Source organism: Saccoglossus kowalevskii, chromosome 18, assembly GCF_978046115.1.
Source record: "Saccoglossus kowalevskii chromosome 18, keSacKowa6.1, whole genome shotgun sequence".
Taxonomy (NCBI): Eukaryota; Metazoa; Hemichordata; class Enteropneusta; family Harrimaniidae; genus Saccoglossus; species Saccoglossus kowalevskii.
In genome coordinates this window covers 21929400-21951369 of record NC_140658.1, presented here as the reverse complement: position 1 = coordinate 21951369, position 21970 = coordinate 21929400, and the positions used below count along the sequence as shown (strand labels likewise).

General features: G+C 37.8%; 1 protein-coding gene across 1 annotated transcript; it reads right to left on the bottom strand.

Annotated features, from left to right (window-relative positions):
* Positions 1-873: 873 nt before the first annotated feature.
* On the bottom strand, positions 874-20261 carry LOC144349677 (von Willebrand factor D and EGF domain-containing protein-like). Its single transcript, XM_085492999.1, has 14 exons — positions 19930-20261; positions 17034-17224; positions 8380-8460; positions 7474-7842; positions 7287-7366; positions 6735-6798; positions 6286-6531; positions 5093-5325; positions 4556-4883; positions 3951-4109; positions 2405-2776; positions 1914-2076; positions 1099-1186; positions 874-934 (listed from the first exon to the last, which is right to left on the bottom strand). Exons 1-14 carry the CDS (start codon positions 20258-20260, stop codon positions 874-876), a joined length of 2766 nt encoding a protein of 921 aa, XP_085349125.1. The 5' UTR covers position 20261.
* Between the last annotated feature and the right edge of the window lie 1709 nt (positions 20262-21970).

Genomic DNA, 21970 nt, shown 5'->3' with positions numbered 1-21970 from the left:
TATATTCGACAACGTATATCAAATATAGCACATGTTATTATGTACAAAATTTCATGATTCATGCTAAATATTGGACAACTTTCGTCTTGCGAATCGGGTTTGGTCGCTTATAATAGAACATTAACAAAAACATGTACGACTGGGTTCAGTACACGTCAATATGTTTTAACGTGCTCAGTGGTGTTGATAAATAGCTGTACTAAAGAAATACAAACAATATACACAGCGTTTAGCGAAATCGGTGCCAGGTAAATAAATGTCATTCACGATATATATTCTACCTATATCACATTGGTATTAATAGTAATTCTTCACAACACAGGGGAAAGCAATGTTTTAAATGACTGTAATTCGTAAAATATGTTGATGACTTACATAAATAGCTACCGTGGTCACAACGTTCTACAATAGATCGATATCGCTAAATGAACCGAATATTCTATCAAAACCCAAAAAACTACTAAACTGCAAGGTACATTATACGTGACGGCATACAGGAAGTGCGTTTACATAATGTCATTGCACGTGCACGGATAGTATTTTTGTATTTCAAATTGTTTATTACTTTAAAAACACGATTATAATTCACCAATCTAACGATGACATGTAACAGAAAATAATACATTTTTTCAAGTGACTTGTTTTGTTCTTTGTTGACACCTTATTCGGGGTCCAGTTACAACTATGACCAATATTGCAATTGAAATTGTTAATTGTCGTTACAGAAATCCAAATAATTTTCACCTTAAAAAGATCGTCGCAAAACACCTGTACCGGTGGTTGGATATATTCCCTCTGATTATTACGGGCTTGTAAGTTTAATGCTTACGACTATTCACTGCCTTCTAACCGGGGAGAGAAGTTATTTTGTGATTATTTAGCGTTCACTTCACTCCATTCATCTGATGCAGCAATTTTAGCTTTGTTCTTTTTTCTGAAATATAATAAATATGGATTGTTCATAAACGTAAATACAAAAGTTACAATTATCATAACAGTAAACGTGCAATTGAATGGCGGTTCGTGCATTGCATATACGAACCAAAAAAATTGAGGTAATATATTATAACAAGATGAAGAACGATTTGCATAACTTACTTCATAATAATGATGATCACAATCGCAACCAATATGATAACAATCACACTACTTCCCAAGACTGTGCCGATAATGATGTAACTGTGTTCTGTAGCATAAAAAAATGTGTACTAATTACCCACGTGATGTATAAACAGTGTTGATCTTCAGACATTTTTGTAGTTTATTAGCAAAAAACGAAATATATGTTTATTTTTATTATTAGAGAACGCATACGCGCGTAATCACTCCATATTTACTATTTGCATTTCCTTACATGGTAGGATGAAAATACCCGTAAAATACCGCAAAATTACGGCACGTTGTAACTTATGGCGTTACGGTGACAGATGTATGATAATATGTCTTAATGGAATTTAACAATAGCAAACTTATAAACACTGATTATAGTGGTATAGTGTACTTACTCATACACACTGGTTCTTTATTGTTATAACATTGTCCGTTCTGTATGCATATATCTTTCTAATAAATAAATAAATAAATAAATAAATAAATAAATAAATAAATAAATAAATAAATAAATAAATAAATAAATAAATAAATAAATAAATAAATAAATAAATAAATAAATAAATAAATAAATAAATAAATAAATAAATAAATAAATAAATAAATAAATAAATAAATAAATAAATGTGTATTGATCCGTAATCGTTCTACAATGTTTTGCTATAGTAAATACGGTATAATCTATATTTAACCTCGAAAGCCAACCTTTTTAACACAAGTTCCTTCTGTTCCGTTACAAACGTCGCATCTAGAATTGTATATCAGTACAATCAGTTGGGGGCTGACCAAGCTTCCGTCGTTACTAATAGAAATCAGGAAACCCCACGGGTCAGTGCTGCTCTCATCTGCACTGCGTTTTCTGCGAGTGGAGATGGATCTCGGGGAACATGTCACTTCCTCGAACGACTTAAAAACGGCAGGTGTTGTCACAATCTCGCCAGTCTCTTCAAAACCATGTTCCATTACCTGGTGACATTAGTCACAAATTAGTATCGTTTTGGTTTTCATTAATTCCACAGCTTTAATCGCCAAAAAAGCAAGATGCACTCGCAAATTATGGTGACATGATAGTGGCCAAGCCAGGTACGCCTTACACTCGCACATATAAGCGACATGAGTGACCAAGGTTGGTTCGTTGTTATACTCCAAGAAATCAAGTGTTATCTAGGCAATACAAAATTTGCTACGCAAATGTTGCATGTCAATAACTCTAGTTTGTGCATTTGTCAAAAAATCTAAACAAAATCTGGTTTACAATTGAAGCACCTGCATCATATAGAAATAAAAACTGTACCTCAATTGGTCTTATATGACATGATATTTCTTCCGATTCCACGAAATTGACACCATATATTGTTATATGCTGACAGGATTCCATGTCGATATCACACACTCCACTGTGGTGGGCAGTGTACACTTGAGGCGGCTGTGTCATGTCTACTCGGCAGTCAGTACCGCCATATCCCGTCTCACAGTCACACAGCGCATTTACGCACGTTCCGTGGCCGCTGCAGTCGGCTGGGCACAACAAACTCAGGATAGTCGATGGTGGCGCAAGTACACCGTCATGTAATTCCCAATATACAGGGTCTGAGAGCAAAATAGCTTGGCATTGACCTTTCATAAAATCGGCAGCGTTATCGCCAGCAGATAGGTAATCCAGAACCTATATTAGAACAAACAATCATATCTCACTTACTCACCCAACACAGAAATCTAGAGTTTATGAAGGAGATTAAAAACGTTTCCCGAGACAACATATAATTTGTTTTAGTGGGGTAGATAACATAGTCGAATAAAATTTCGGGAAAATCAATAAGATTTTCATAAAGTTTCTAATTTATTAAGTGTTATTTTGTTTGGTGATGCTAAATTGCTTTTAATGTTATTTTTTTATGATTTCTTTTTTCAACTTGCAGTTCCTTCTTTAAATGAAATGCACCAAATACATAAAATAAATTAAATTAATCTTATATTTCCAAGTACAAAATGTTATCATTTACAATATCAACAATAGCAAATTTAAAAATAAGCATGGAAATAAGAATGGAATAAGAATAAGAATAAGAATAAGAATAAGAATAAGAATAAGAATAAGAATAAGAATAAGAATAAGAATAAGAATAAGAAAAAAAATAAGAATGGAATTTCATTCCGTATTACGGGTTTGGTATTTGTTATACAATATGATATTCGATTCTTGCACATGCGGCATCTCACATTGTTTGTTTTTTGTAAAAAATTACAGTGCAAATTTTAAAAAAGACAACGCGAAAGCCGAGCTCTGAATTTTCAAGCCAGAATCTTCAAGTTATTATATTTTTGAGTTAGGCAGGTGATTGGTGGTAAAAAAAAAAGTAGTCCGTGAGTATACTTACACGGATCAGATACGATACGTACAATCTGGTAAAGTGTTATTTTTCTACTCATTTGTATATATACACAAAATACGTTACGTAACACACGTACGGAGTATGCACCAGTGGTTTCGTCGCTCAAAATATATTGACAGTATGTAAATTGATATCGATTTTAAGACAAACGAATCAATCAGTAATAGGTTCGGATGGAACTTTGCTGAAACAATCAATGTCTGTTTGACTCTGACAATAATAGGGAATTGATACAGAGAAAATAACACTGAATAGGGTTCGTGTGTCTTAAAAACGGAACCTACTGCCTTCTCGAGCTTTTATGACATGTTTGTGAATTGTGCCAGGCGCTATCATCGGTGTTTTAAAGTCGGAAACTGGCTGTTCAACTTTACGTATCACATACACTGTTGTTGATACATGAAATATTGTACAGGGAAAGTAAATAAATGTGTTGGCAAACAGTACCAGAATGTCAGTCTTGCATCCTTCAATAGATTTGTCGATATCATACAAAGAGAGTACGGTCGAGCATTCGATCCCAGCGGGTGTGTTCTTAACTATGTCTTCACAGTACAACTCCGCAGTAGTTTCATTTATTCCTGATGATGTAGGCCATGATGGCACCTGGAACGTAAGAAAAGTCCATGCATAAATCTCCATATGATGTATGATGTATGATGTATGACGTATGTGATGTTTTCGTATTGCATTAATTATTTGTTATTTGTTCGAATATTGGCTACTACACTAATTTAAAATTGAAGTGGTCGAGAACACTAAGCTTCTTACTGAATGCAATAATGCTATAGTTGCTTATTTTTTCCTGTCGATTATGGTTATCATCCAATCGACAATAATGTGATAACAAAAAATATCGACAAATATAAAAATATGTAAAATACATAACGTTAACAAGCTGATTAAAACCAGTCTGTTTTTTGACACATCTCACCAGAAACGAACTCCATAATAAATGGCAATACACCCTAGAAGACGTTTAATAATCGCAAGTTTCAGGGCGTATTTACATGCCAACTGCTCGGTTGACAAATGCAGTAAGTTTTACACACCGAAGACACAAAGTCAGAGTCGTATACAAAGAAAAAAGTCTGGTTATCTCCAGATCTTCGTCGGCGCCTCCTCCGTTTCTTCACCTCCTGTAGATTTTTAGTATAGTCATATGTGATGTCACACCAGTGGGCGTCGCAGTCAGATAAATTTGCATCATCCGGAGTTGAATAAGATCTGGAATATTCCTTGTTGAACCCACATTGTTGGTTTACAGTAGCGGTATTACCATCGTTTGGGCTGCAGGTACAGAACACTTCCGGCAAGTAGACGCCAACTGAGGGTATATCATCTAACTCGCCGTAGAACAGGTTATTTCCCTGGGGAGTCCTGCAAAATTCAACATAAATTATTTTCATTCACAGCGCCACGTAACGTATATATATTCAAAAAACCGACAAAGGATTAACTATTTGATGGCAATATACGTCAGGCGTCAAACATGGTAAACGAAGACCCTAGTTTCTTTTAATGATATTAATGTTCTGCAACATATATTATGTATCTTAATTACTATTTAGAGATCAAAAAAATACAACCTCCATGTCTCCGCAAAATCATGCTGTCCCATCCAAAAGTCGGTATACGGGTCGGCGTATTCTTTTGTGGATGCCCCAAATGGACCTTTCAATAGATCGTTCGTTTCGTCGCCGTCACAACTACCACACAGGCCAGCGTTCTCGAAACCATAGTCTTCCGTGGCAGGAGAGTAGAAGATATCCAAGAAATAGGATCCTAGGATTTCTATATATGCCCCGGTAGGCAGGAGAATCTATACAGGTTAACATGTTTCATGTCATTATGTTTAATATATTTATCAAAGTGTAGTTGGAATATACACGCTTTTCGTAGATTCAAGACTTCAAAAACCGCATGAAATCGACGTTCAATGAAAGCAACTACGCTCATTGTAAAATGGTGTATTAAGAAATGACTAAAGCCCGAGTCACACCATGACGTTCTGGCTAGCGTTCTCTGGCTTTTGAGGAAACGTTGGTAGTCGCCCAAAGTCGCTGGGACAGCGCCAGAAGAGCGTCGTGAGAACGCTAGTGAACGTCGGTAATCGTTGCTGATCGTCGGGAATCGGCGGAGAACGCTGATCCCAAAAAAAAGTTTTGAACATGCACAAAAGTTCTCATTTGAGACCAGCGTTCTTCAACGTTTATTTTTAAACGCTGTTAAACGTTAAATAACTTTCTTCGATCGTTTTGCTAACGTTCGACGCGTTCGACAATCGTTAGTCAGTCGTTGCTCTATCGTTACTTAGTTGTTACCAATCGCTCGCTTTGCAGTGAACAACTCACTAGCGACCTGTCAACGACCGCTGAACGTACCCCTAGCGCACATAAAAGCGTGCGACTAACGTCAAATTAACGACCTAACGTTAGATACACGCTCAACACGCTCACTTAACGTTTAAAAGTCGTTCGTCGCGCGCTAGTGACACGTTAGCACACGTAAATGATTTCCAGGGGTATCTTACTTGGTCGCTCATTACATGCTCCTCGTGCGTTAGGAACAAGCTAGTCATACGTTGGGCACTCGTTAATCGAACGCTGGATGTGTCTACCTCGTTCCAGAACGCTCGGAAATTGGACGATTGGAACGTTCAGAGAACGCTGACCAAAACCTTATGGTGTGACGGGGCCATAAGTGCGATGTTTGTGAAACTAACCACAGTCTCTCAGGGACTGTGAAACTAACAATGTAAACAATGACCAAAAAAGCTCACCACATGAGTATGTCCACTGTTTTTACTGATGAGCCTGAAACCTTCCGTCAAATCGCCAGTGACCAGTACCTCTATTAACAACTTAGATGTCGACCTGTAGTATTCGTATTTTCTTCCAGCCCAGAAGTAACTGACAAGTTCTTCCTCAATATTACACCTATCAACAATTATAATATCATCTTCCACTCGGACTGCAACGCCGCAATTACAAGCCACTGAACCACAAGCCGATAGACGAGTTTGAATCTTAGTTTTAAAAAAAAAAAATAACATTTGGAAATTTCATCGATCTTGTTCAATTGTTAAGATCTAGGAAATGTACACTGCATTTTATCCAATTATTTTTTATGTACGTATTTGCAATAAATATATATATCTAACAACTGCTGATGATCAAGTTAAGCAGTACCACCTGTATATATATCCCGTGTACACAATCTCAAAATTACCTCGTACGGCATTGTCTCGTGTTTGTAGAAAATATATTCACCAGGCATATAGACATTATAGAATCTATGGAAAGATAAACAATTATTACGTCACGTCCTTGCTATAGTAATTCAATGCACATCAGCATGCACCGCATGATAGTTAACAAAAATGTGCACATCTGGGGAAGTGGGACAGTGCCGCCGAGCATCAAATACCACGTGTCAAGTACTATGGTTGCATTTTTTTATTATTCACCAGTATAATTCACTTTATAAATACAATGCAGGTCGTAGAATACGTTGTTTTTTCTTAAATAGAGGGACCTATTTTTTAAATAGGACACATTCGGGAATTAAAACAAAATTACTATGAATCTACAGTAAATTTGCAGGAACCAACTCAATTTTTTTCAATGTGCATCTCAAATCTCTTTTGGAAACATTTTAAATATGTTTTCTAATTCACATCAGGTATAGTTCAGCGTATAATATTTCTGCTTCGATTTTTTTTTCAACTGACATCAATGACGTGGTCGTCAGAAAGGTGTTATTATATCGCAAATCGCTTACATTCCATCGCAGGTGTAATAATGTGGGTCACCACCACTACTGCATTTCCTTCTTATACTGTCTCGATCATGAACTACTATCTGAAATAAATGAAATAAAACAATATATAGTTGAATGTGTTTTTTGTTTTTTTTATTTTACAAAAATCGTATTTTTGGTATATATGTAATTGTATGTTTGTTCATACCTCTATCGAGTGCGAGATGTGGTATCCATCCCATAATGATCCTTCCGACGTAACAATTGGCAGGAAGCCAAGAAATACCGTACCATTTCCGTCCTTGAAAAAATCCCGCCTTGCCTTCACTGTCAATGAGAATGAAGCGCCATCTACGGTATTACTCGGATTAATCCTGATTCCACAGTCTTCTTTGATCACAATTTCCGGGTATTCACCGTAATAGGTTCCAACACGATTTGTGGCCATGACCGGTATGACTAATTCACAGTCGGTGACGTCATCGACACATAACAATGGCACGGTGGATTCTAACTCGATGGTGACAGCGTCCGAATTCTCGTCAAGTTCGATGACATCACCAAATGGAATATTAATCTGCAAGTGAGCAAAACATATACGTACCCACCATTGACGAGTTACATTTCTGGGACTAAAAATCAAGGCAGTTTAAATCGATTCAGCGCAAATTTCGCTTCGAATCTCCGAAAACGTTTCAATTAAGTTCAGGCTGTACGCCATATGCACATGTACACATGTACACGTTTTTTAATATGTTAACCGTTGATAGCGCGAATTCCTCAACCCAATCGCGTATAATTAGTTGCTTGAATTTCGAGTCTTCCGCCTCGTACATGATTCAACCAATCGATACACGCATCCTAAATGACAATGATCGTCGTGCTGCGCAAGTAAGTAAATGTATTTTTGAAAAGTTACGCAACGACTACGCACTTTAACACAAATCAAAATACTATAAACACGAGCATACAGCATACACTATGATATAACTTTATATGGTAAACGTAAAAAGCTGCATATCGCCGAGTTATATACTTGGCCGTTACAAGAAAGTCTTTTTTACCCCCAACCAACGTGCACATCGATTTGACGCCACGGTGTTTATATCCATACCTTAACACCGGCAAAGAGATTTCCGCTTGTTTTCGTATCAATGACAACGCCATTCTCCGTGATTTCCACAGCACAATGAATCTATAAATAACATTGTTAAAGAAATTAAATGAATTTTTCACTCGTAATGCAATAAATAAAAGCAAGTGATAGAATTCGGCAATAGCTCCTTTCTCACCAAATCATAATTGTTACCTCATACAGTTATATTATCGTAATTTGATGTGAGACCGAGTTAATCTTCTATCATACACTAGTATTAATCTCAAGTACAATATACTTTGATCACAATAGGTGATTTTCCGTACTATTGCGAGATCTCGCGGGATGCATGAAAGACGCGCGTCGAACGTCTGCCGCAAAAATCGAACGATTTGATTTTGAACTAGAATTTCTTTATTTTGCAGCTTACATTGACCGGCCGATCTTCGACAGAGGAATATTGCTTCCGAATACCCTTACTTAATCGAAATTGCCTATCATCAATTGTGGACAGCACATTATTAAGCATGGAAATGTCCCCGAAATACTTTCGCGATGTTTGACGCGACTACGACGCTATGACCTTTGTTTGTCCTGTTTTTACGTTCGATTTCACGCATAACGCGTGATTCTCGCAGTGAACGGAAAATGGTCTATTAAACAAGACTGTTGTATGAAATAGGTTACGATAATATTAATCTAAGCTCATACCTGAGATATAAATTTAATTTATTTGTCACGGAAATAACATGCAAACATCGCACTCGGTTAAAATGTGTGTCAACGTTTGAATAAGTGGCAATGATTTCCGATTAATAAAGAGTTAAAGCCGTCACATATCACTGAAATGACTAAAATATCACCACAAAGACTAAAGACCGACACAAGAAGAGCTATAGACCCACAGGTAGGTGTATGCAAAAAAATCTTTCACGGAAAAACACCGAATGTGGTCGAATTTCGTTAGCCGTTGAATTAATCTTACCTCAATGGTTCGTTTATTTTCCCTAAATTTGTAGAAATTTTATAACCCAGTTTTTTAGTTTGCCTCTTTTTCATAAATTCGAGCCGTATTCTAAATTGTGCCCCGCATAGTATGCACGAAGACAGTACAGCGGAAGTATCAATCGACGCGCAGCGGAGGTCGATGCGACCGCGTACTGTCTGAGTGCATACTTTGCAGTATCCTTATTATTATACACAATACATTCCTCCCAGGAATACATCATAGGAATGCCGAAATCCAAAACGTTAAAACAGATTTAGCGAACTTCTTTGTGTGGGGTCCGGTCAAACTCCGATGGCAGCCATATTTGTGTTTTATTATTAGAGGAAGCTTACGCGCGTAAACGTTCAATATTTGGAATTCGCGTTTCCTAATATGATAGGATGGAAATACCTAGTGCAATACCGCAAAATTAGGGCACACTGTAACATATGGCGTTACGGTGATAGATGTATAATAATACTATTTATTTTAATTACATTTGTACGCCGGGTAACTAGATGGGGCTACGTAATAAATAGATATTTCACTTTAGTGAGTATAGCACCAACTCTCTACGAACGAGACAGCAAATTATATATGAGCTTGGGCTAAAATACCACGTGGCACTAAAAAACGCAATTCGTTCATAGGTTGAAACGACGTACACGCATCATGTGCTTACAGAGACAAGACGCCTCACACAGTAATAGTCTAGGCGATTGGTGCAAAATACAGCTTGAATTGCTCAGTAAATGATAAAAGCATGAAACTTGGCACAATTTTACTTGAGCCTATACTGAATATACTGGAGCCCATAGATACACCATGTTTCTTAGCAATGGTTGCCAAGGAAACCGGTTGATCCTAGCAATGAGCCGTTTAAGCATATCTAATCCATTTCGAATGAATAATGTTATGTGTTTTTGCATCACAACTATCTAAGTCATGTTCTAAAGCCACTACAAATCTCACAATTAAACAAAAACAGAATTTGGTTGTTTCTAGGCAGCGGATGAGCCCTTCTGATATGTTGCTGTAAGGCCGCCTTGGTAGGAGGAAGGGCTGACATCTGACGTCCTTTTCGTGTGAATAGAAGCTTTCTGACTTCGTTAATGGGGTACTTGTTGCTGTCTTGTCATAGTGAAGGATGGTGAAGTACTCTAGTGAAGCCTCAGTCTCTTCAGATATTTGTTCTGGTGCACTGTGCAGTTCATAGAAGGCTCCGGTGAGTTCATCATGCGTCTCCCACACTTTCCATGCAGTCTTCTTTCCAGCTTGGACAAATTGGGACACAGTCGGTGAAAGCATGGAACACCGGAAGTACCAAAGATTTTTGTGGGCCAGGGGAGGCACTTATCTCATGTGCTGGGATGTAGTGAAAATTATTGCCACTTCCAAATGTAATCCAGAGAGGTCTATCCTTCTTAGCTGCTGGACAGTCGCTACTGCTAAAAAAACTACATCGGTGTCTACTGTCCGAAAAAGGGTCTTGTGAAAGCCCTGTCTGACAGCATCAGCAACATGTACCATGATTCTGGAATCTGCTTCTTCATGATTGCAGGGAGTAATGCTGGATGTGTCTTGTGCAGGTATACAGAGTACATTAGCACCATCAGTGACAACAAGAGGGTTCTCTGCTGATGCACTTGATATCAGTTCATTGTTAAGAAGTTTGAACAATTCTATCTTGTTGCTATTCACTCGGAGAAACTGCTGCCAGTTCTTCGGTACGGGGCTGGACACTTCAACACGCCTACGTTGACTAGGACCCATAGTACGCTTTTCCCTGGTCTGTGCTTTTAGACTGTTGTCAAAGTATTGATACCACACAATATCTACTCGTTGAGTCTTGTTCTGTTCTCTTGTGATGTGTGGAACAAACACATTTGCAGCGTGGTCGCCAAATGTCTTGCATCCTCCAGGTCTAAGGATGTTCACGAGGACAGCACCATCCATGATGCTCACATCCGTATCTGGCCTTGAATTACATGGAGACTGGATATGTTGTTCAAGACAGCCAATGAGATCTGACTTTTTCCCCAAACATAATTGTCCATATGAAGAAAGGGATGGTGAAAATTGATGATTTTCATGGCTGAAGAAATTGTCCAAATCACCATCTCTTGCCTGGCGTGCAACATACAGTCTTGCAAAAAGGGATGATTCGCTTTTGAGAAGATTGACATTGACATTGACATGTGTCCCTTCTTTGACTTGTGTGCTTGCACGTTGAACAGTACTACTTTGTTCCTGGTGATGGTTGCTGTTATTGGTTTGATGTTAGCCCGGAGACGCTCGTCTACAAATGTTCCATACTGTTCTTGACCCTTTGATTGTATTGTAGTAAGGCACTCGATTGACTGCTTGTCCATGATGTCCTTTGAATGCAGTCTCAGAAGATCTTGGCTTTCTTCGTCAAACAGACTTCCCATACCCTCAATTATTCTGACCAGTGTATCGACCTGTGTAGGAAATTTCTTCTGGGTAGCATCAGTTTGCTCATGGTGGTTTCTCTGGCTGGGACTCTCTCGTTTCCCTACCATGGATGACTCCAATTCAGATATGACATGGACTGGCCCTGCTACTGCCCATCGTAAAAGAGCATCGGCATCCTGTGTCAGTCCAATGACTCCCCCTTCACCCTTCATCACACCATTATTTTGCTCATGGCCATGATCAATTGCGATGAAGGAGAATTTTCTCAAGGACTTGGCCATGACGAACTTGCCGTGCAAAAATTCTCGGGCAACATCAAATAACATCAAAGCAGTGACGCAGCATTGATGGGGAGCTGGCCTTCTCAGCAAACAGAGGCAGCATGGCATTGATCGGTGGTTAAAGCTTTGATTCTGCCATTCGACTGGCATGGTATGCGGCCCAGGATATGTTAGACTCGCAGGATATTTCAACTGCATGCATCTTCTCATTCTTAACATGATTCAGCCAGTTGTATTCTTTTTCCATCTCTTCACTGAGTTTATCGCAGGAAGATGTCAGGTTACTTGAAGTTAGTGGAACATAGACATCACCTGATGGCAGACCTGTCGGTCTTATTTCACAATAGGCCATTATCTTCCTCTGTGCCTTCAAAGGTTTAATTGAATGGGTAAAACCACGGTAGTTATCACCACTTTTACTCTCGGTGGTAATGTTTTGGAACAAGGACAAGCTTGTACCGTGAAATGAACCAGTGGAGGTAGCTGAGCTTGGATTGTGGTCTATATTGTCAGCAGCTACGATGATGAACTGACCCTTCTGGATCTGGGGAGGACAGACTGTGCCAACCTGGTGATAATACTCACAGACATTATTTCCCAATGATGTGACTATATCCATGATTCGATCATATGAGGCTGACATACCAAGAGCATAAAGACAATCAACCAACTGTCGTTCTCTCGTTAATGCATGGGCCTTAAGTCCCATATAGACGGGTAGTGGTGTCTCCCGATCTTTGCCGTGATAGACATGTTGTACTTTACCGTAGTCTCTGTGCCTCTTGATGCAGTTGAAAAGCGATGGTAAGCACTGGTTGACTGAGGTTCTTGTTGCATGTCTGATCCGTAATTTTTGATCCATTGATGAGCATGCTGACAAGCTGAGAATGTTACCTTCTGTGTTAAAATGTCACGTCGGATTGAGTCTGCAATTTGGGTCATATTGACACTCTGTTCATTTGGATCAGTCTGGTAGCCTTGATGTAGGAGGGTTCCTACATCATCCTCATAAGCCATGAACACGTCTCTTCCTTCCCTGTAGGCTTTTACACCTGGGAGATCCATTAGAATTCTGTCTTTAAGGTGCTTACTGTTTATTCGTGTAGGAACATTCACACCAAGCTGATCTAGTCTCTCAGTGTACAGCTTAGTAAGAACACCTTTATGTCTTCATCTTGTCTCCTTTAGGATATCAGCTCTGCTAATGCGATACCTTTACATGTTTGGTCACTTGATACACATGAAATTTGTGAGATCTTTCCATGTGCTCTGCTGTACAAATTTGTGAGGCATCTTGCATGGTGTTTTGCTTCAAGCATGATAAGGTCTACTGCATCTAATTTAGCCAGAAGGGCCTCGTCTTGGATCTCTTGTGCACACTTCCTCACACGGTAATCTAACTTTAATGTGCAGACTTCGTGAAGTTTTTCCTTCACAGTTTCTGATTTGCAACAGAAGCAACACACTGGGGTTTTGCTCTGCACATGGGTGGTATATGATTCTCCACTAATGCTGCGTGTGAAAATCCGTTTTGCCGAGGTTGTTGGCTCTTCATTAGACTTTTGCTTTCGCTCTTTGGTACGTTCCAATTTACTTTTGCCAAACTTCAAATAACAGGATTTGTGCCACTTTGCATTATGTTCTTTAAATGTTAATTCTACACCATTCCCATTGTCCAAACGTGTAACATCTATTTGTACAGGCATGCACTGAAGTTCATTAAATTGACTGATGTTTTCAGCAATTGTCTTATAGCCTGCATCTGTGGGACATGTCAATGTTTCTTTGCTGTCTAGTTGACAAACAATGCATTTCGACCAGTCACTTGTCTGGATAGTAGTTTGTGAGGGGCTCGCCATTTCTGAGAATGCACCAGTAGGTTAATTGAAGACATCTATCTTCCACCACCAATAAGTAACTACACCTCCAGCCCTGAAAAGATCACTAAAATTAATGGATTATGATTCAATAAAAACCATCAGGAGCATGCATTACCTATTTATATAATTGTTCTATAAAAATAGGCCAACAACAATTGATGGGTTAAAAAAGCCAACATGGTGATATAATCAGGTAAATGCGTTGCCTAGCAACCATTATAAAACCATGTGCAGTTTACTTTTTCCCAGAGTGAAGATATAATTCTAAAGCTATATATATTGAAATACATGGAATTGTTTAAATCAGCAAACATCAAATATGCTTGGTTGCTAAGGAAAATATGTTGCCTAGCAACTGTTGCTATGTGTATACACTTGCTCCAGGGTGGTGCTAGTTTGAAGATCAAAGCTGTAGAAATAAAAATACATTAAAATTGTTCGGGAAAAATGGTCTGCAGGTATCTTACATGTCGGTTGCTATGGGGAATATGTTGCTTAGCAACCATTGCTATGTTATTTACAGTTTGCATTGGCTCCACCTCTCAAAGTGTTTAGAATGATGTGACATACATTTGTGATAATTTTCATGCTTTTATCATCATCTGAGTAATTTTCGCACCCATCGCCTGGACTATAACACAAAACAATCGTTCCACGTATAACACCCGGCGTTATACACTTGCTAACAATCATTCGTACTTGCCATGCATCTGTGCAATCCATCATGGATGAATGCACGACCCTAGCAATCGGGTTTTTTAACCTAATACCCGAACAGCGAACACGAAAGTGTTATTAACAATGTGTTTAACAAGTAATACTGACAAATTCCCACGGCACCAACAGAGCGATTATCATTGACATGACAACGCGTCGGCAGTGCTAGGTATGTCGCTCGGTGTATTGGAATGACCCATTACTATACGTATGCCATTGTGGCGTCAAGTACTGAAAGGGGTAGTGTTGCTCACTCGAAGTACAAAGGCGTTGTACAACAATAGGACGAATACAGCGAAATAAATGGGTTGCATACATACGACGAAATTTTAGTGCTTGGTGAATGGTTGATCATTGAACAATGTGTTCCGTCAGATATAGCCCGTTTAAAATTTGTGAAAGTGCAGTACGCCAGGGTCTGAGTTTATGCGTGCGTGCATATATTGGTGTACTTAATCGTTAAGATGGTGGAAACGAATTTGATAGTTTGACCACTGTTGATTATTTGAAGAGGGACATAGTTCCATGACTATCTTAGTAATTAACATAATTTATAAAATCCCTTTTTCGCGAAAATCATCTAAACAAATTCCGATCCATTTTGTGGATAATGTCAAGGTATGTGTACGAGAACTCAGAGGAGGGGATGCTGCTGCACCTAGAAAGTTGAGTTCATTCATGCCATTGGCCTGGACGTCATCAGCTTTGGGTGCAAAGTAGATAATCTTCAAAGTACGCAATTCGTTTTCAGAAATTGGTACAATCTATCGAATTTAGGCATTTTTTTATGAACTTGTAAGATATTTTGAAATACTTCATTGCATTAGAGCGTCCTCGTCGTCACTCAACGTGTGAAACAAACAATGTACGTGTTGCGTGGGACCCGTATCGAAAGCGACGCGGTGCGACGACCGATGCGTGCTCATGGGTAAATCCCGAGATCAATTATGAATTACCCGATTCTCCACTGGGGTTAAAATATTCGAATCGTTGGGCTAGCCTGCACAAGTCTTCCATAGCTTGTATCACTGTTGATAGTGATAAACATTGCCACCGAACATAGACATGGAGCTCGTAAATTACGCCAAACTCGTCGACTATAGTTACGTTCGCGCACAGCTTCTTAGCACGGGTTAACAGGTCAAAACCCGTGCTAAGAAAACTGAGTAACGCTACAACTATGACTTTCCTTATTTTTACTGTGTAAATTTGTAAATTACTATTGATCTTGCAATTGTATGACAGTTGATCCGTAATTTGTCGAAACCGGAAATAATTTTACGCAGTTTAACCCCTGATATTTTAGTTTGTTTTGAGTTCACGCGTATTGGAAGTGGGGAAATCCTAAATTCAAATGTTTTCTCACTGTCGATTTTTATTATTTTTGGTTTATTTGTCACATTATAAACATTAAATTATGTTTGTTACACGTGTAATGTTGCATGTTTTCATTTGCCATTCTATTCACGCAATTGTCAATGTTCGCGAATATCCGGGCATACGCCCACCCCTATTTTTGCCAATTTTCCATGTTCAGGACCCTGGGCGCTTACCCGGATAAATACGGTAAATACGGGTAAAATCTGACCCGTTTATATGAGCCAGTTCAATATTCTTAGCACGTGCTAAGGAAGTGTGCGTAAACGTTTAGGTCGGGCTAAGTGCCAAAAACGCTATTGTATTCAATGCTCATGTAAAAGATATACTATTATAGTCATAACTATTCATTTCGGTATTCTATTTCCGACATGACAATCTGCGCGATAACACAATGGGACATTGTTCTTGAAAAAAATAACGATGGGACACTGTACTACTTCCTGCAATCTGCACTTTCTGAATTTGTTTTGGTATAATGATTGTTTTATAAACGTAGAACTGACATGTATACCTTTCCAATCACTGTAATAAGTAATCATAGTTAAAATGACTGAAGATTTGTATATTCTTAACAAGTTTGGGTATTCCTTAGCCTGTGCTAACCGCTTTTTTCCCTCCCCCGCGTGAACGCAATTGGGTTTAGCCGATATGTGAGATTAGCTTAAATCTTACTTGCAGTTCGTACTTGAAGTCAATCTGAACACGACTATTAAGCTGTTCATTTGGCATACAAACATATATCCGATAATGATTATGTGTGTGCATTCATATTCCCATCATCATGTATTAAAGTGCGGTGCTCGTCGTGCCGCGTCCTGTTCGATATGGAACTCATAGCGACGTATACAACGCGTGTAAAATACATTGTGTATTTACATGAAATTCGAACACGCGCTGCGCGACGACCACCGCGCTTTAAATTGCACACTGTTTTCCTCGGTTGTATACATATCGAATCCAATGCATATCCAGAATGAATATACGACTTACCGAGTATCCCATGTACCCAATCCAATTCGTCTGAAATAAAGTTGATACTTTTTCTGAAGTGGATTCTTCGCGGATAATAATATCGTTTGCATACCATTTGAAATGAAACTGCCTGCCACTGGTGATAGTGTTTCTCGGGTCACATTGGAAAGTGACATCCGTGTTGCTCACCATCATCTCAATAGAAATATCTGAAACAACCACAAATGTTGTCAAAATTCACAATCAATGTTACATATCCGCTATGATCAGAGTTGTTTAGTCGTATTACCATATATCTCTAGGTAATTTGCTTATTTGGAGAAAATGCTGAAATTAAGAAAAAATAGTCATTACTATCAGTTTTTGTTGTTTATTTTATAATTACATTTTCGTCGAGCCACGTTTTTTTGTCAATGTTTCTTCTAATTGTTCAGAAGAAATCATTGACGCGTCTGGCCAGGTTGTTAATTCTCATTTTTTAGTTGAAATTATAATCAAATCAGATAAGGTTTGATCAGGTCCTCATTGTTGAGTTAAAATTTCAAGTCTCGTCGGGCTTAGGTCAATGTCAATTCGCGTTGAAATGAAAATGTAGTCTCAACAGGTGAAGTATTTATCATAACTAGTTCTCATTGTAAAATTAAAATTATAGTCTCGTCAGGGTAGGTTTTGATCACTAATAGTTTTCATTGAATATGTGAAATCTAACAATTAATATTTTGTATCATTATTGAAGAAAAACAATATTTCGTCGATTGTCATTAATTTCCGCATAAATGCACATTTACGACTACCTGGCTACCTGAAATAACGACACGGAATAAATGAGTATGAATGTCATGCTGGCTCCCATATTAGAAATACGCATTCTGTTTTTTGAGTTAGTTTTTTTCCAATATGTCAAAATGCGTTTTTCACAAACTGAATCGAACACTTTGAATTACGCATGACAGATAACTCATGCTTTAATGTTAGTCTGGATGCCATTGTAGAAGTGGGCAAAGAATATTTTTTTGTACATTTCGGGATATTCAAATCGATGACATATAGAGTTTACTTCAGAACAGAATAAAATGAACATATTCGAACATTTGTATTATTAAAATACGGTAATGTAATAATTTAAACAATATTGTTGAGGTCAGAAAGTGAATGTAAATTGCTATTTGTATGAAAGATTGCACTGGTACATGTTGAACTAAGTGTGTGTAAATTGCTGCTTATAACAGCTAAAACAACGCAAGACCATGATCTCATCAGTTGTGACAAAACTACAATGAGAACTTGTGTAGATTCACGAGAATCTTTGGTGAGTTTACGTTTCGATGCTTTCATAAGAATTGTCACATTCGCAAGCAATGCTTTGTTACCTGGTCGGTTAAAAAATGGCAGATTGCATGGTTTATTTGTTTCGTAAGTGTACGAAAAAACTCACTGTGTCAACGTGTAAGCGTCATTGCGGCATAAAATCACGTGAAGCTAAAATATTCGCCGCAACGAAAAAAACAACATTCCACAGCGAGGCTGATCAATTGATCAAAGTTGACGAATGGCTGCTATAGACTTTTGATGAGAGCTGAGAAGCAGCCAATCGGCGACGTACTATCAACAACAAAAATAGATGTAATCGGAAATTGTATTGTTCGCGGAGAAACAAGACCATTCGATCGTAATTAAAAGTATACAAAGGAAGATTCGTCTGTTGGTGTTCAGATTTAGTCAGTCTTATCCGTAGATAAAGTCTTGCAGTTTATATTAACGGAAGGGTTATTTTCTGAAATAGATTTATATATATGTATTTATCATATCTAAAATATGTATGTTACATTACTACTTTTTAAATCATTATTTTTAGAATAGCATAGCATGTCAATAAAGTTATCATTATTATTATTATTATTATTATTATTATTATTATTATTATTGATATTGATATTAAGTGACCGATGTATTTCTTTATTAGTACGGAGCTACATTTCCACAAAAGGTACAAAGAAACTAAATTTTTTAATTTCTTGTTAAAGTAAGTTCACACATTTCAACAAATAAAAATCTTTGTGTGATTCAATTTCTTTCAGATATCCGTTCCTTGCAATCTAATTGACCTGATAGCGTCGATTTTCCTACTTGTACAATGATATCCCAGGCCCGTTTGGATGAATATTATTGTATCCACTCACAATAGTTGGCGCCAACGAAGACGAGGCACACATACACGGAGTGCCAGTCTACTGTGCCATAGTGCTTACTTGATAACTTAGTGAAAGTCATGTTAGTGTCTTTGGCTTTCGTTAAAAGAGTTTTAACAAAAGGCAGTGTGTTCAGTGTTTGGACGACAAACCTCGCGAATACTTTGATCGAAAAATTTGTTTTAACTTATGTATGCTGTTATGCATTGAACCTGTTGTTGAGATCTGTGGTAGAGTTTATAGTTGGAAAGCAAAGACAAACCTGCCAACCATAAGCAAAAACATAATTGAATATTATCAACCATCTGTGATATACAAGTTGTAAAAAACATTATCACATTCAGGTAATTATTGCCCGAAGTCGCCGATGGTCTTCAATATAATACAAACGTCCCGGTGAACAAATTAGTGGTTAAGTCGTTGTGTGGAAAATGAAACTTTCCAAATGTTGGGGCAAGTATTATATATAGTTTCCGTCATGTTTTGGATAACTTTGAACAAATGGACATATTTTTCTTTCTTCTCTACATGGCATACAAGCTTAATTTGGCGTTAAAAAAGTATACTGGAAATATATATATTAAACTTCTTTAACGAAACAAACAGAAATGGCTAATGAATATAAATACGTTCAACTGATATCACCAAATCATAAACATCTTGAAATGTGATATTACCTTTATTTTTACTAATTTATATAATATATATTGAATTAAAATCGGTACCTGCATCTGCAGATAGCTCACAACACACTCCACTCGCGGTGGGGAGGCAGTCGCAATATCCTCTCTCTAAAGTTCCACCATTGAAACACGTTGAGTAACACGACTGTGTTTCGGTGTAGGCGTATTTACCATCCACGGTGCAAACTCTTGTTTGTTTTCCGTTTGGCCCGCAAGTTGCGCTGCATTCCGACCACGAACTCCAAGTACACGATGGTCCTATCTCTCCGTATTGCCATGCTCCGTCAAAGTTGAAGTCCTTTTGCGTTTGGACCAACCTCGAAACAAAACTCAGAACGATGAGCGAACAGGTAATTTGGAAATGTCTAACCATTTTTTGTGGTCAAATGCAGTGTTTTGACAGATGCCTGTTGACACTCCTTTCACTGTTAAATGACGACAGATAAGCTGCTTGCATATTATTCTACGCAGAGAGCCTTTTAGGGCCATGAAATTGCAGGCCATACAAAACAGATTATCTGTATGCTACTAAATTATTACTACTCCGAATTGAGCAAACAGTCTTTGAATTGTACAAACAAATACGGTTACATTAAAATTATGAAATTAGAATTCCAATCACCAAAAATTTAAAAGATTTGACTGTGCCTTGTAGTGTAGTGTATAAATCTTTCATGTATACATGTTTTGTCACAATTGTTTACCGCTTCAAAATGATGAACAGATTCACCGAAGTAGTGATAAAGCTTTGCGATCTATGTTCAGCTTGTGAAATCCACATGTAAAGCAACATAACCTTTAGACCGTTCAGCCACTTTGATTTGAACATGATATGGTCCTCATTATGGGCGTCGAGAATATAATATTAGTGTACACACTCAACAATACACACTATTCCTACATGGTGCGCCCTCAAGAGACGGAGAGCTCCTGTGACGTCAAAATGTAGATGGTGAAAGCAATGTCGTTCGATTAAATGTGGTTCTACATTTAGAATATATTATGCTTCACTGATAGATGACTACAGACCAAAAAGAAATCGACTCTTTGAACGGCCTTCGTGACATTATTTACGTCATAGAAAATGTTCGCCGATAGAGGGCGCAACTTCCGGTAAACCATTTTTCGAATTATTATAATACCTTCTAGCATACCAAATCGGAGATCCAATAAAATGCTATAGGATTTTCAACTTTGAAATATACAGGCTCCAATCAGTCATTAATTGTTAATTGAAATGTTCATTTCAGGTATAGATGCATGTTCATTGGCAAACGCAACCCTGTGTGTTTTTTCCTTTTTATGGAGACAGCCTGAGTATTGGCTTCGCATTGTTAAAATTACGGAGCTCTGGCACAAGATGAAAATACTAAAACAAAAGAGTGGAAATACCATAGAAATAGTATAATATGAGGTTATTACGAGGATACCTCAAAGTATGCACGAAGACAGTACTAGTACAGCGGCAGTATCGACCGACGCGCAGCGGAATCCTCGTAATAACCCTATTTGTTATACATCTTTTCCTTCCAATGATACGTCATGGGAATGCCGAAATCCAAAACGCTTAGAACAGAATCAGCAAACTTCTTTGCGTGGAGTTCGGTCAAATCCTGGTGGCAGCCATGTTTGTTTTTTATTATTATTAGAGGAAGCTTACGCGCGTAATCATTCCATATTTGAAATTCGCATTTCCTAATATGGTAGGGGATGAAAATACCCCTTAAAATACCGCAAAATTACGGCACGCTGTAACTTGTGGCGTTACGGTGACAGATCTATAATAATACCATATATAGAAAGTAATGCACCGCATTATTTGCAGTGATTTGCATAAATAATATAATTATATGATATAATTTAGCTGTGTCAGATTCTCCATGTATTTTACTATTCATAACTTTTTACATAACAGTAATCAGTCTGTTTATGCGTGAATTGTGACCGTTTCACTGTAAGCGTCTGTTAAATTGGCAATCGACGAATGATTATGCAAATTAGTCACTTTCCTAACTCTTAATAGTTGGTCATGGGGGAATTAAAAGTTGAATAGCTCCTACGATTTTTCTCTTTTTCTTGTGAA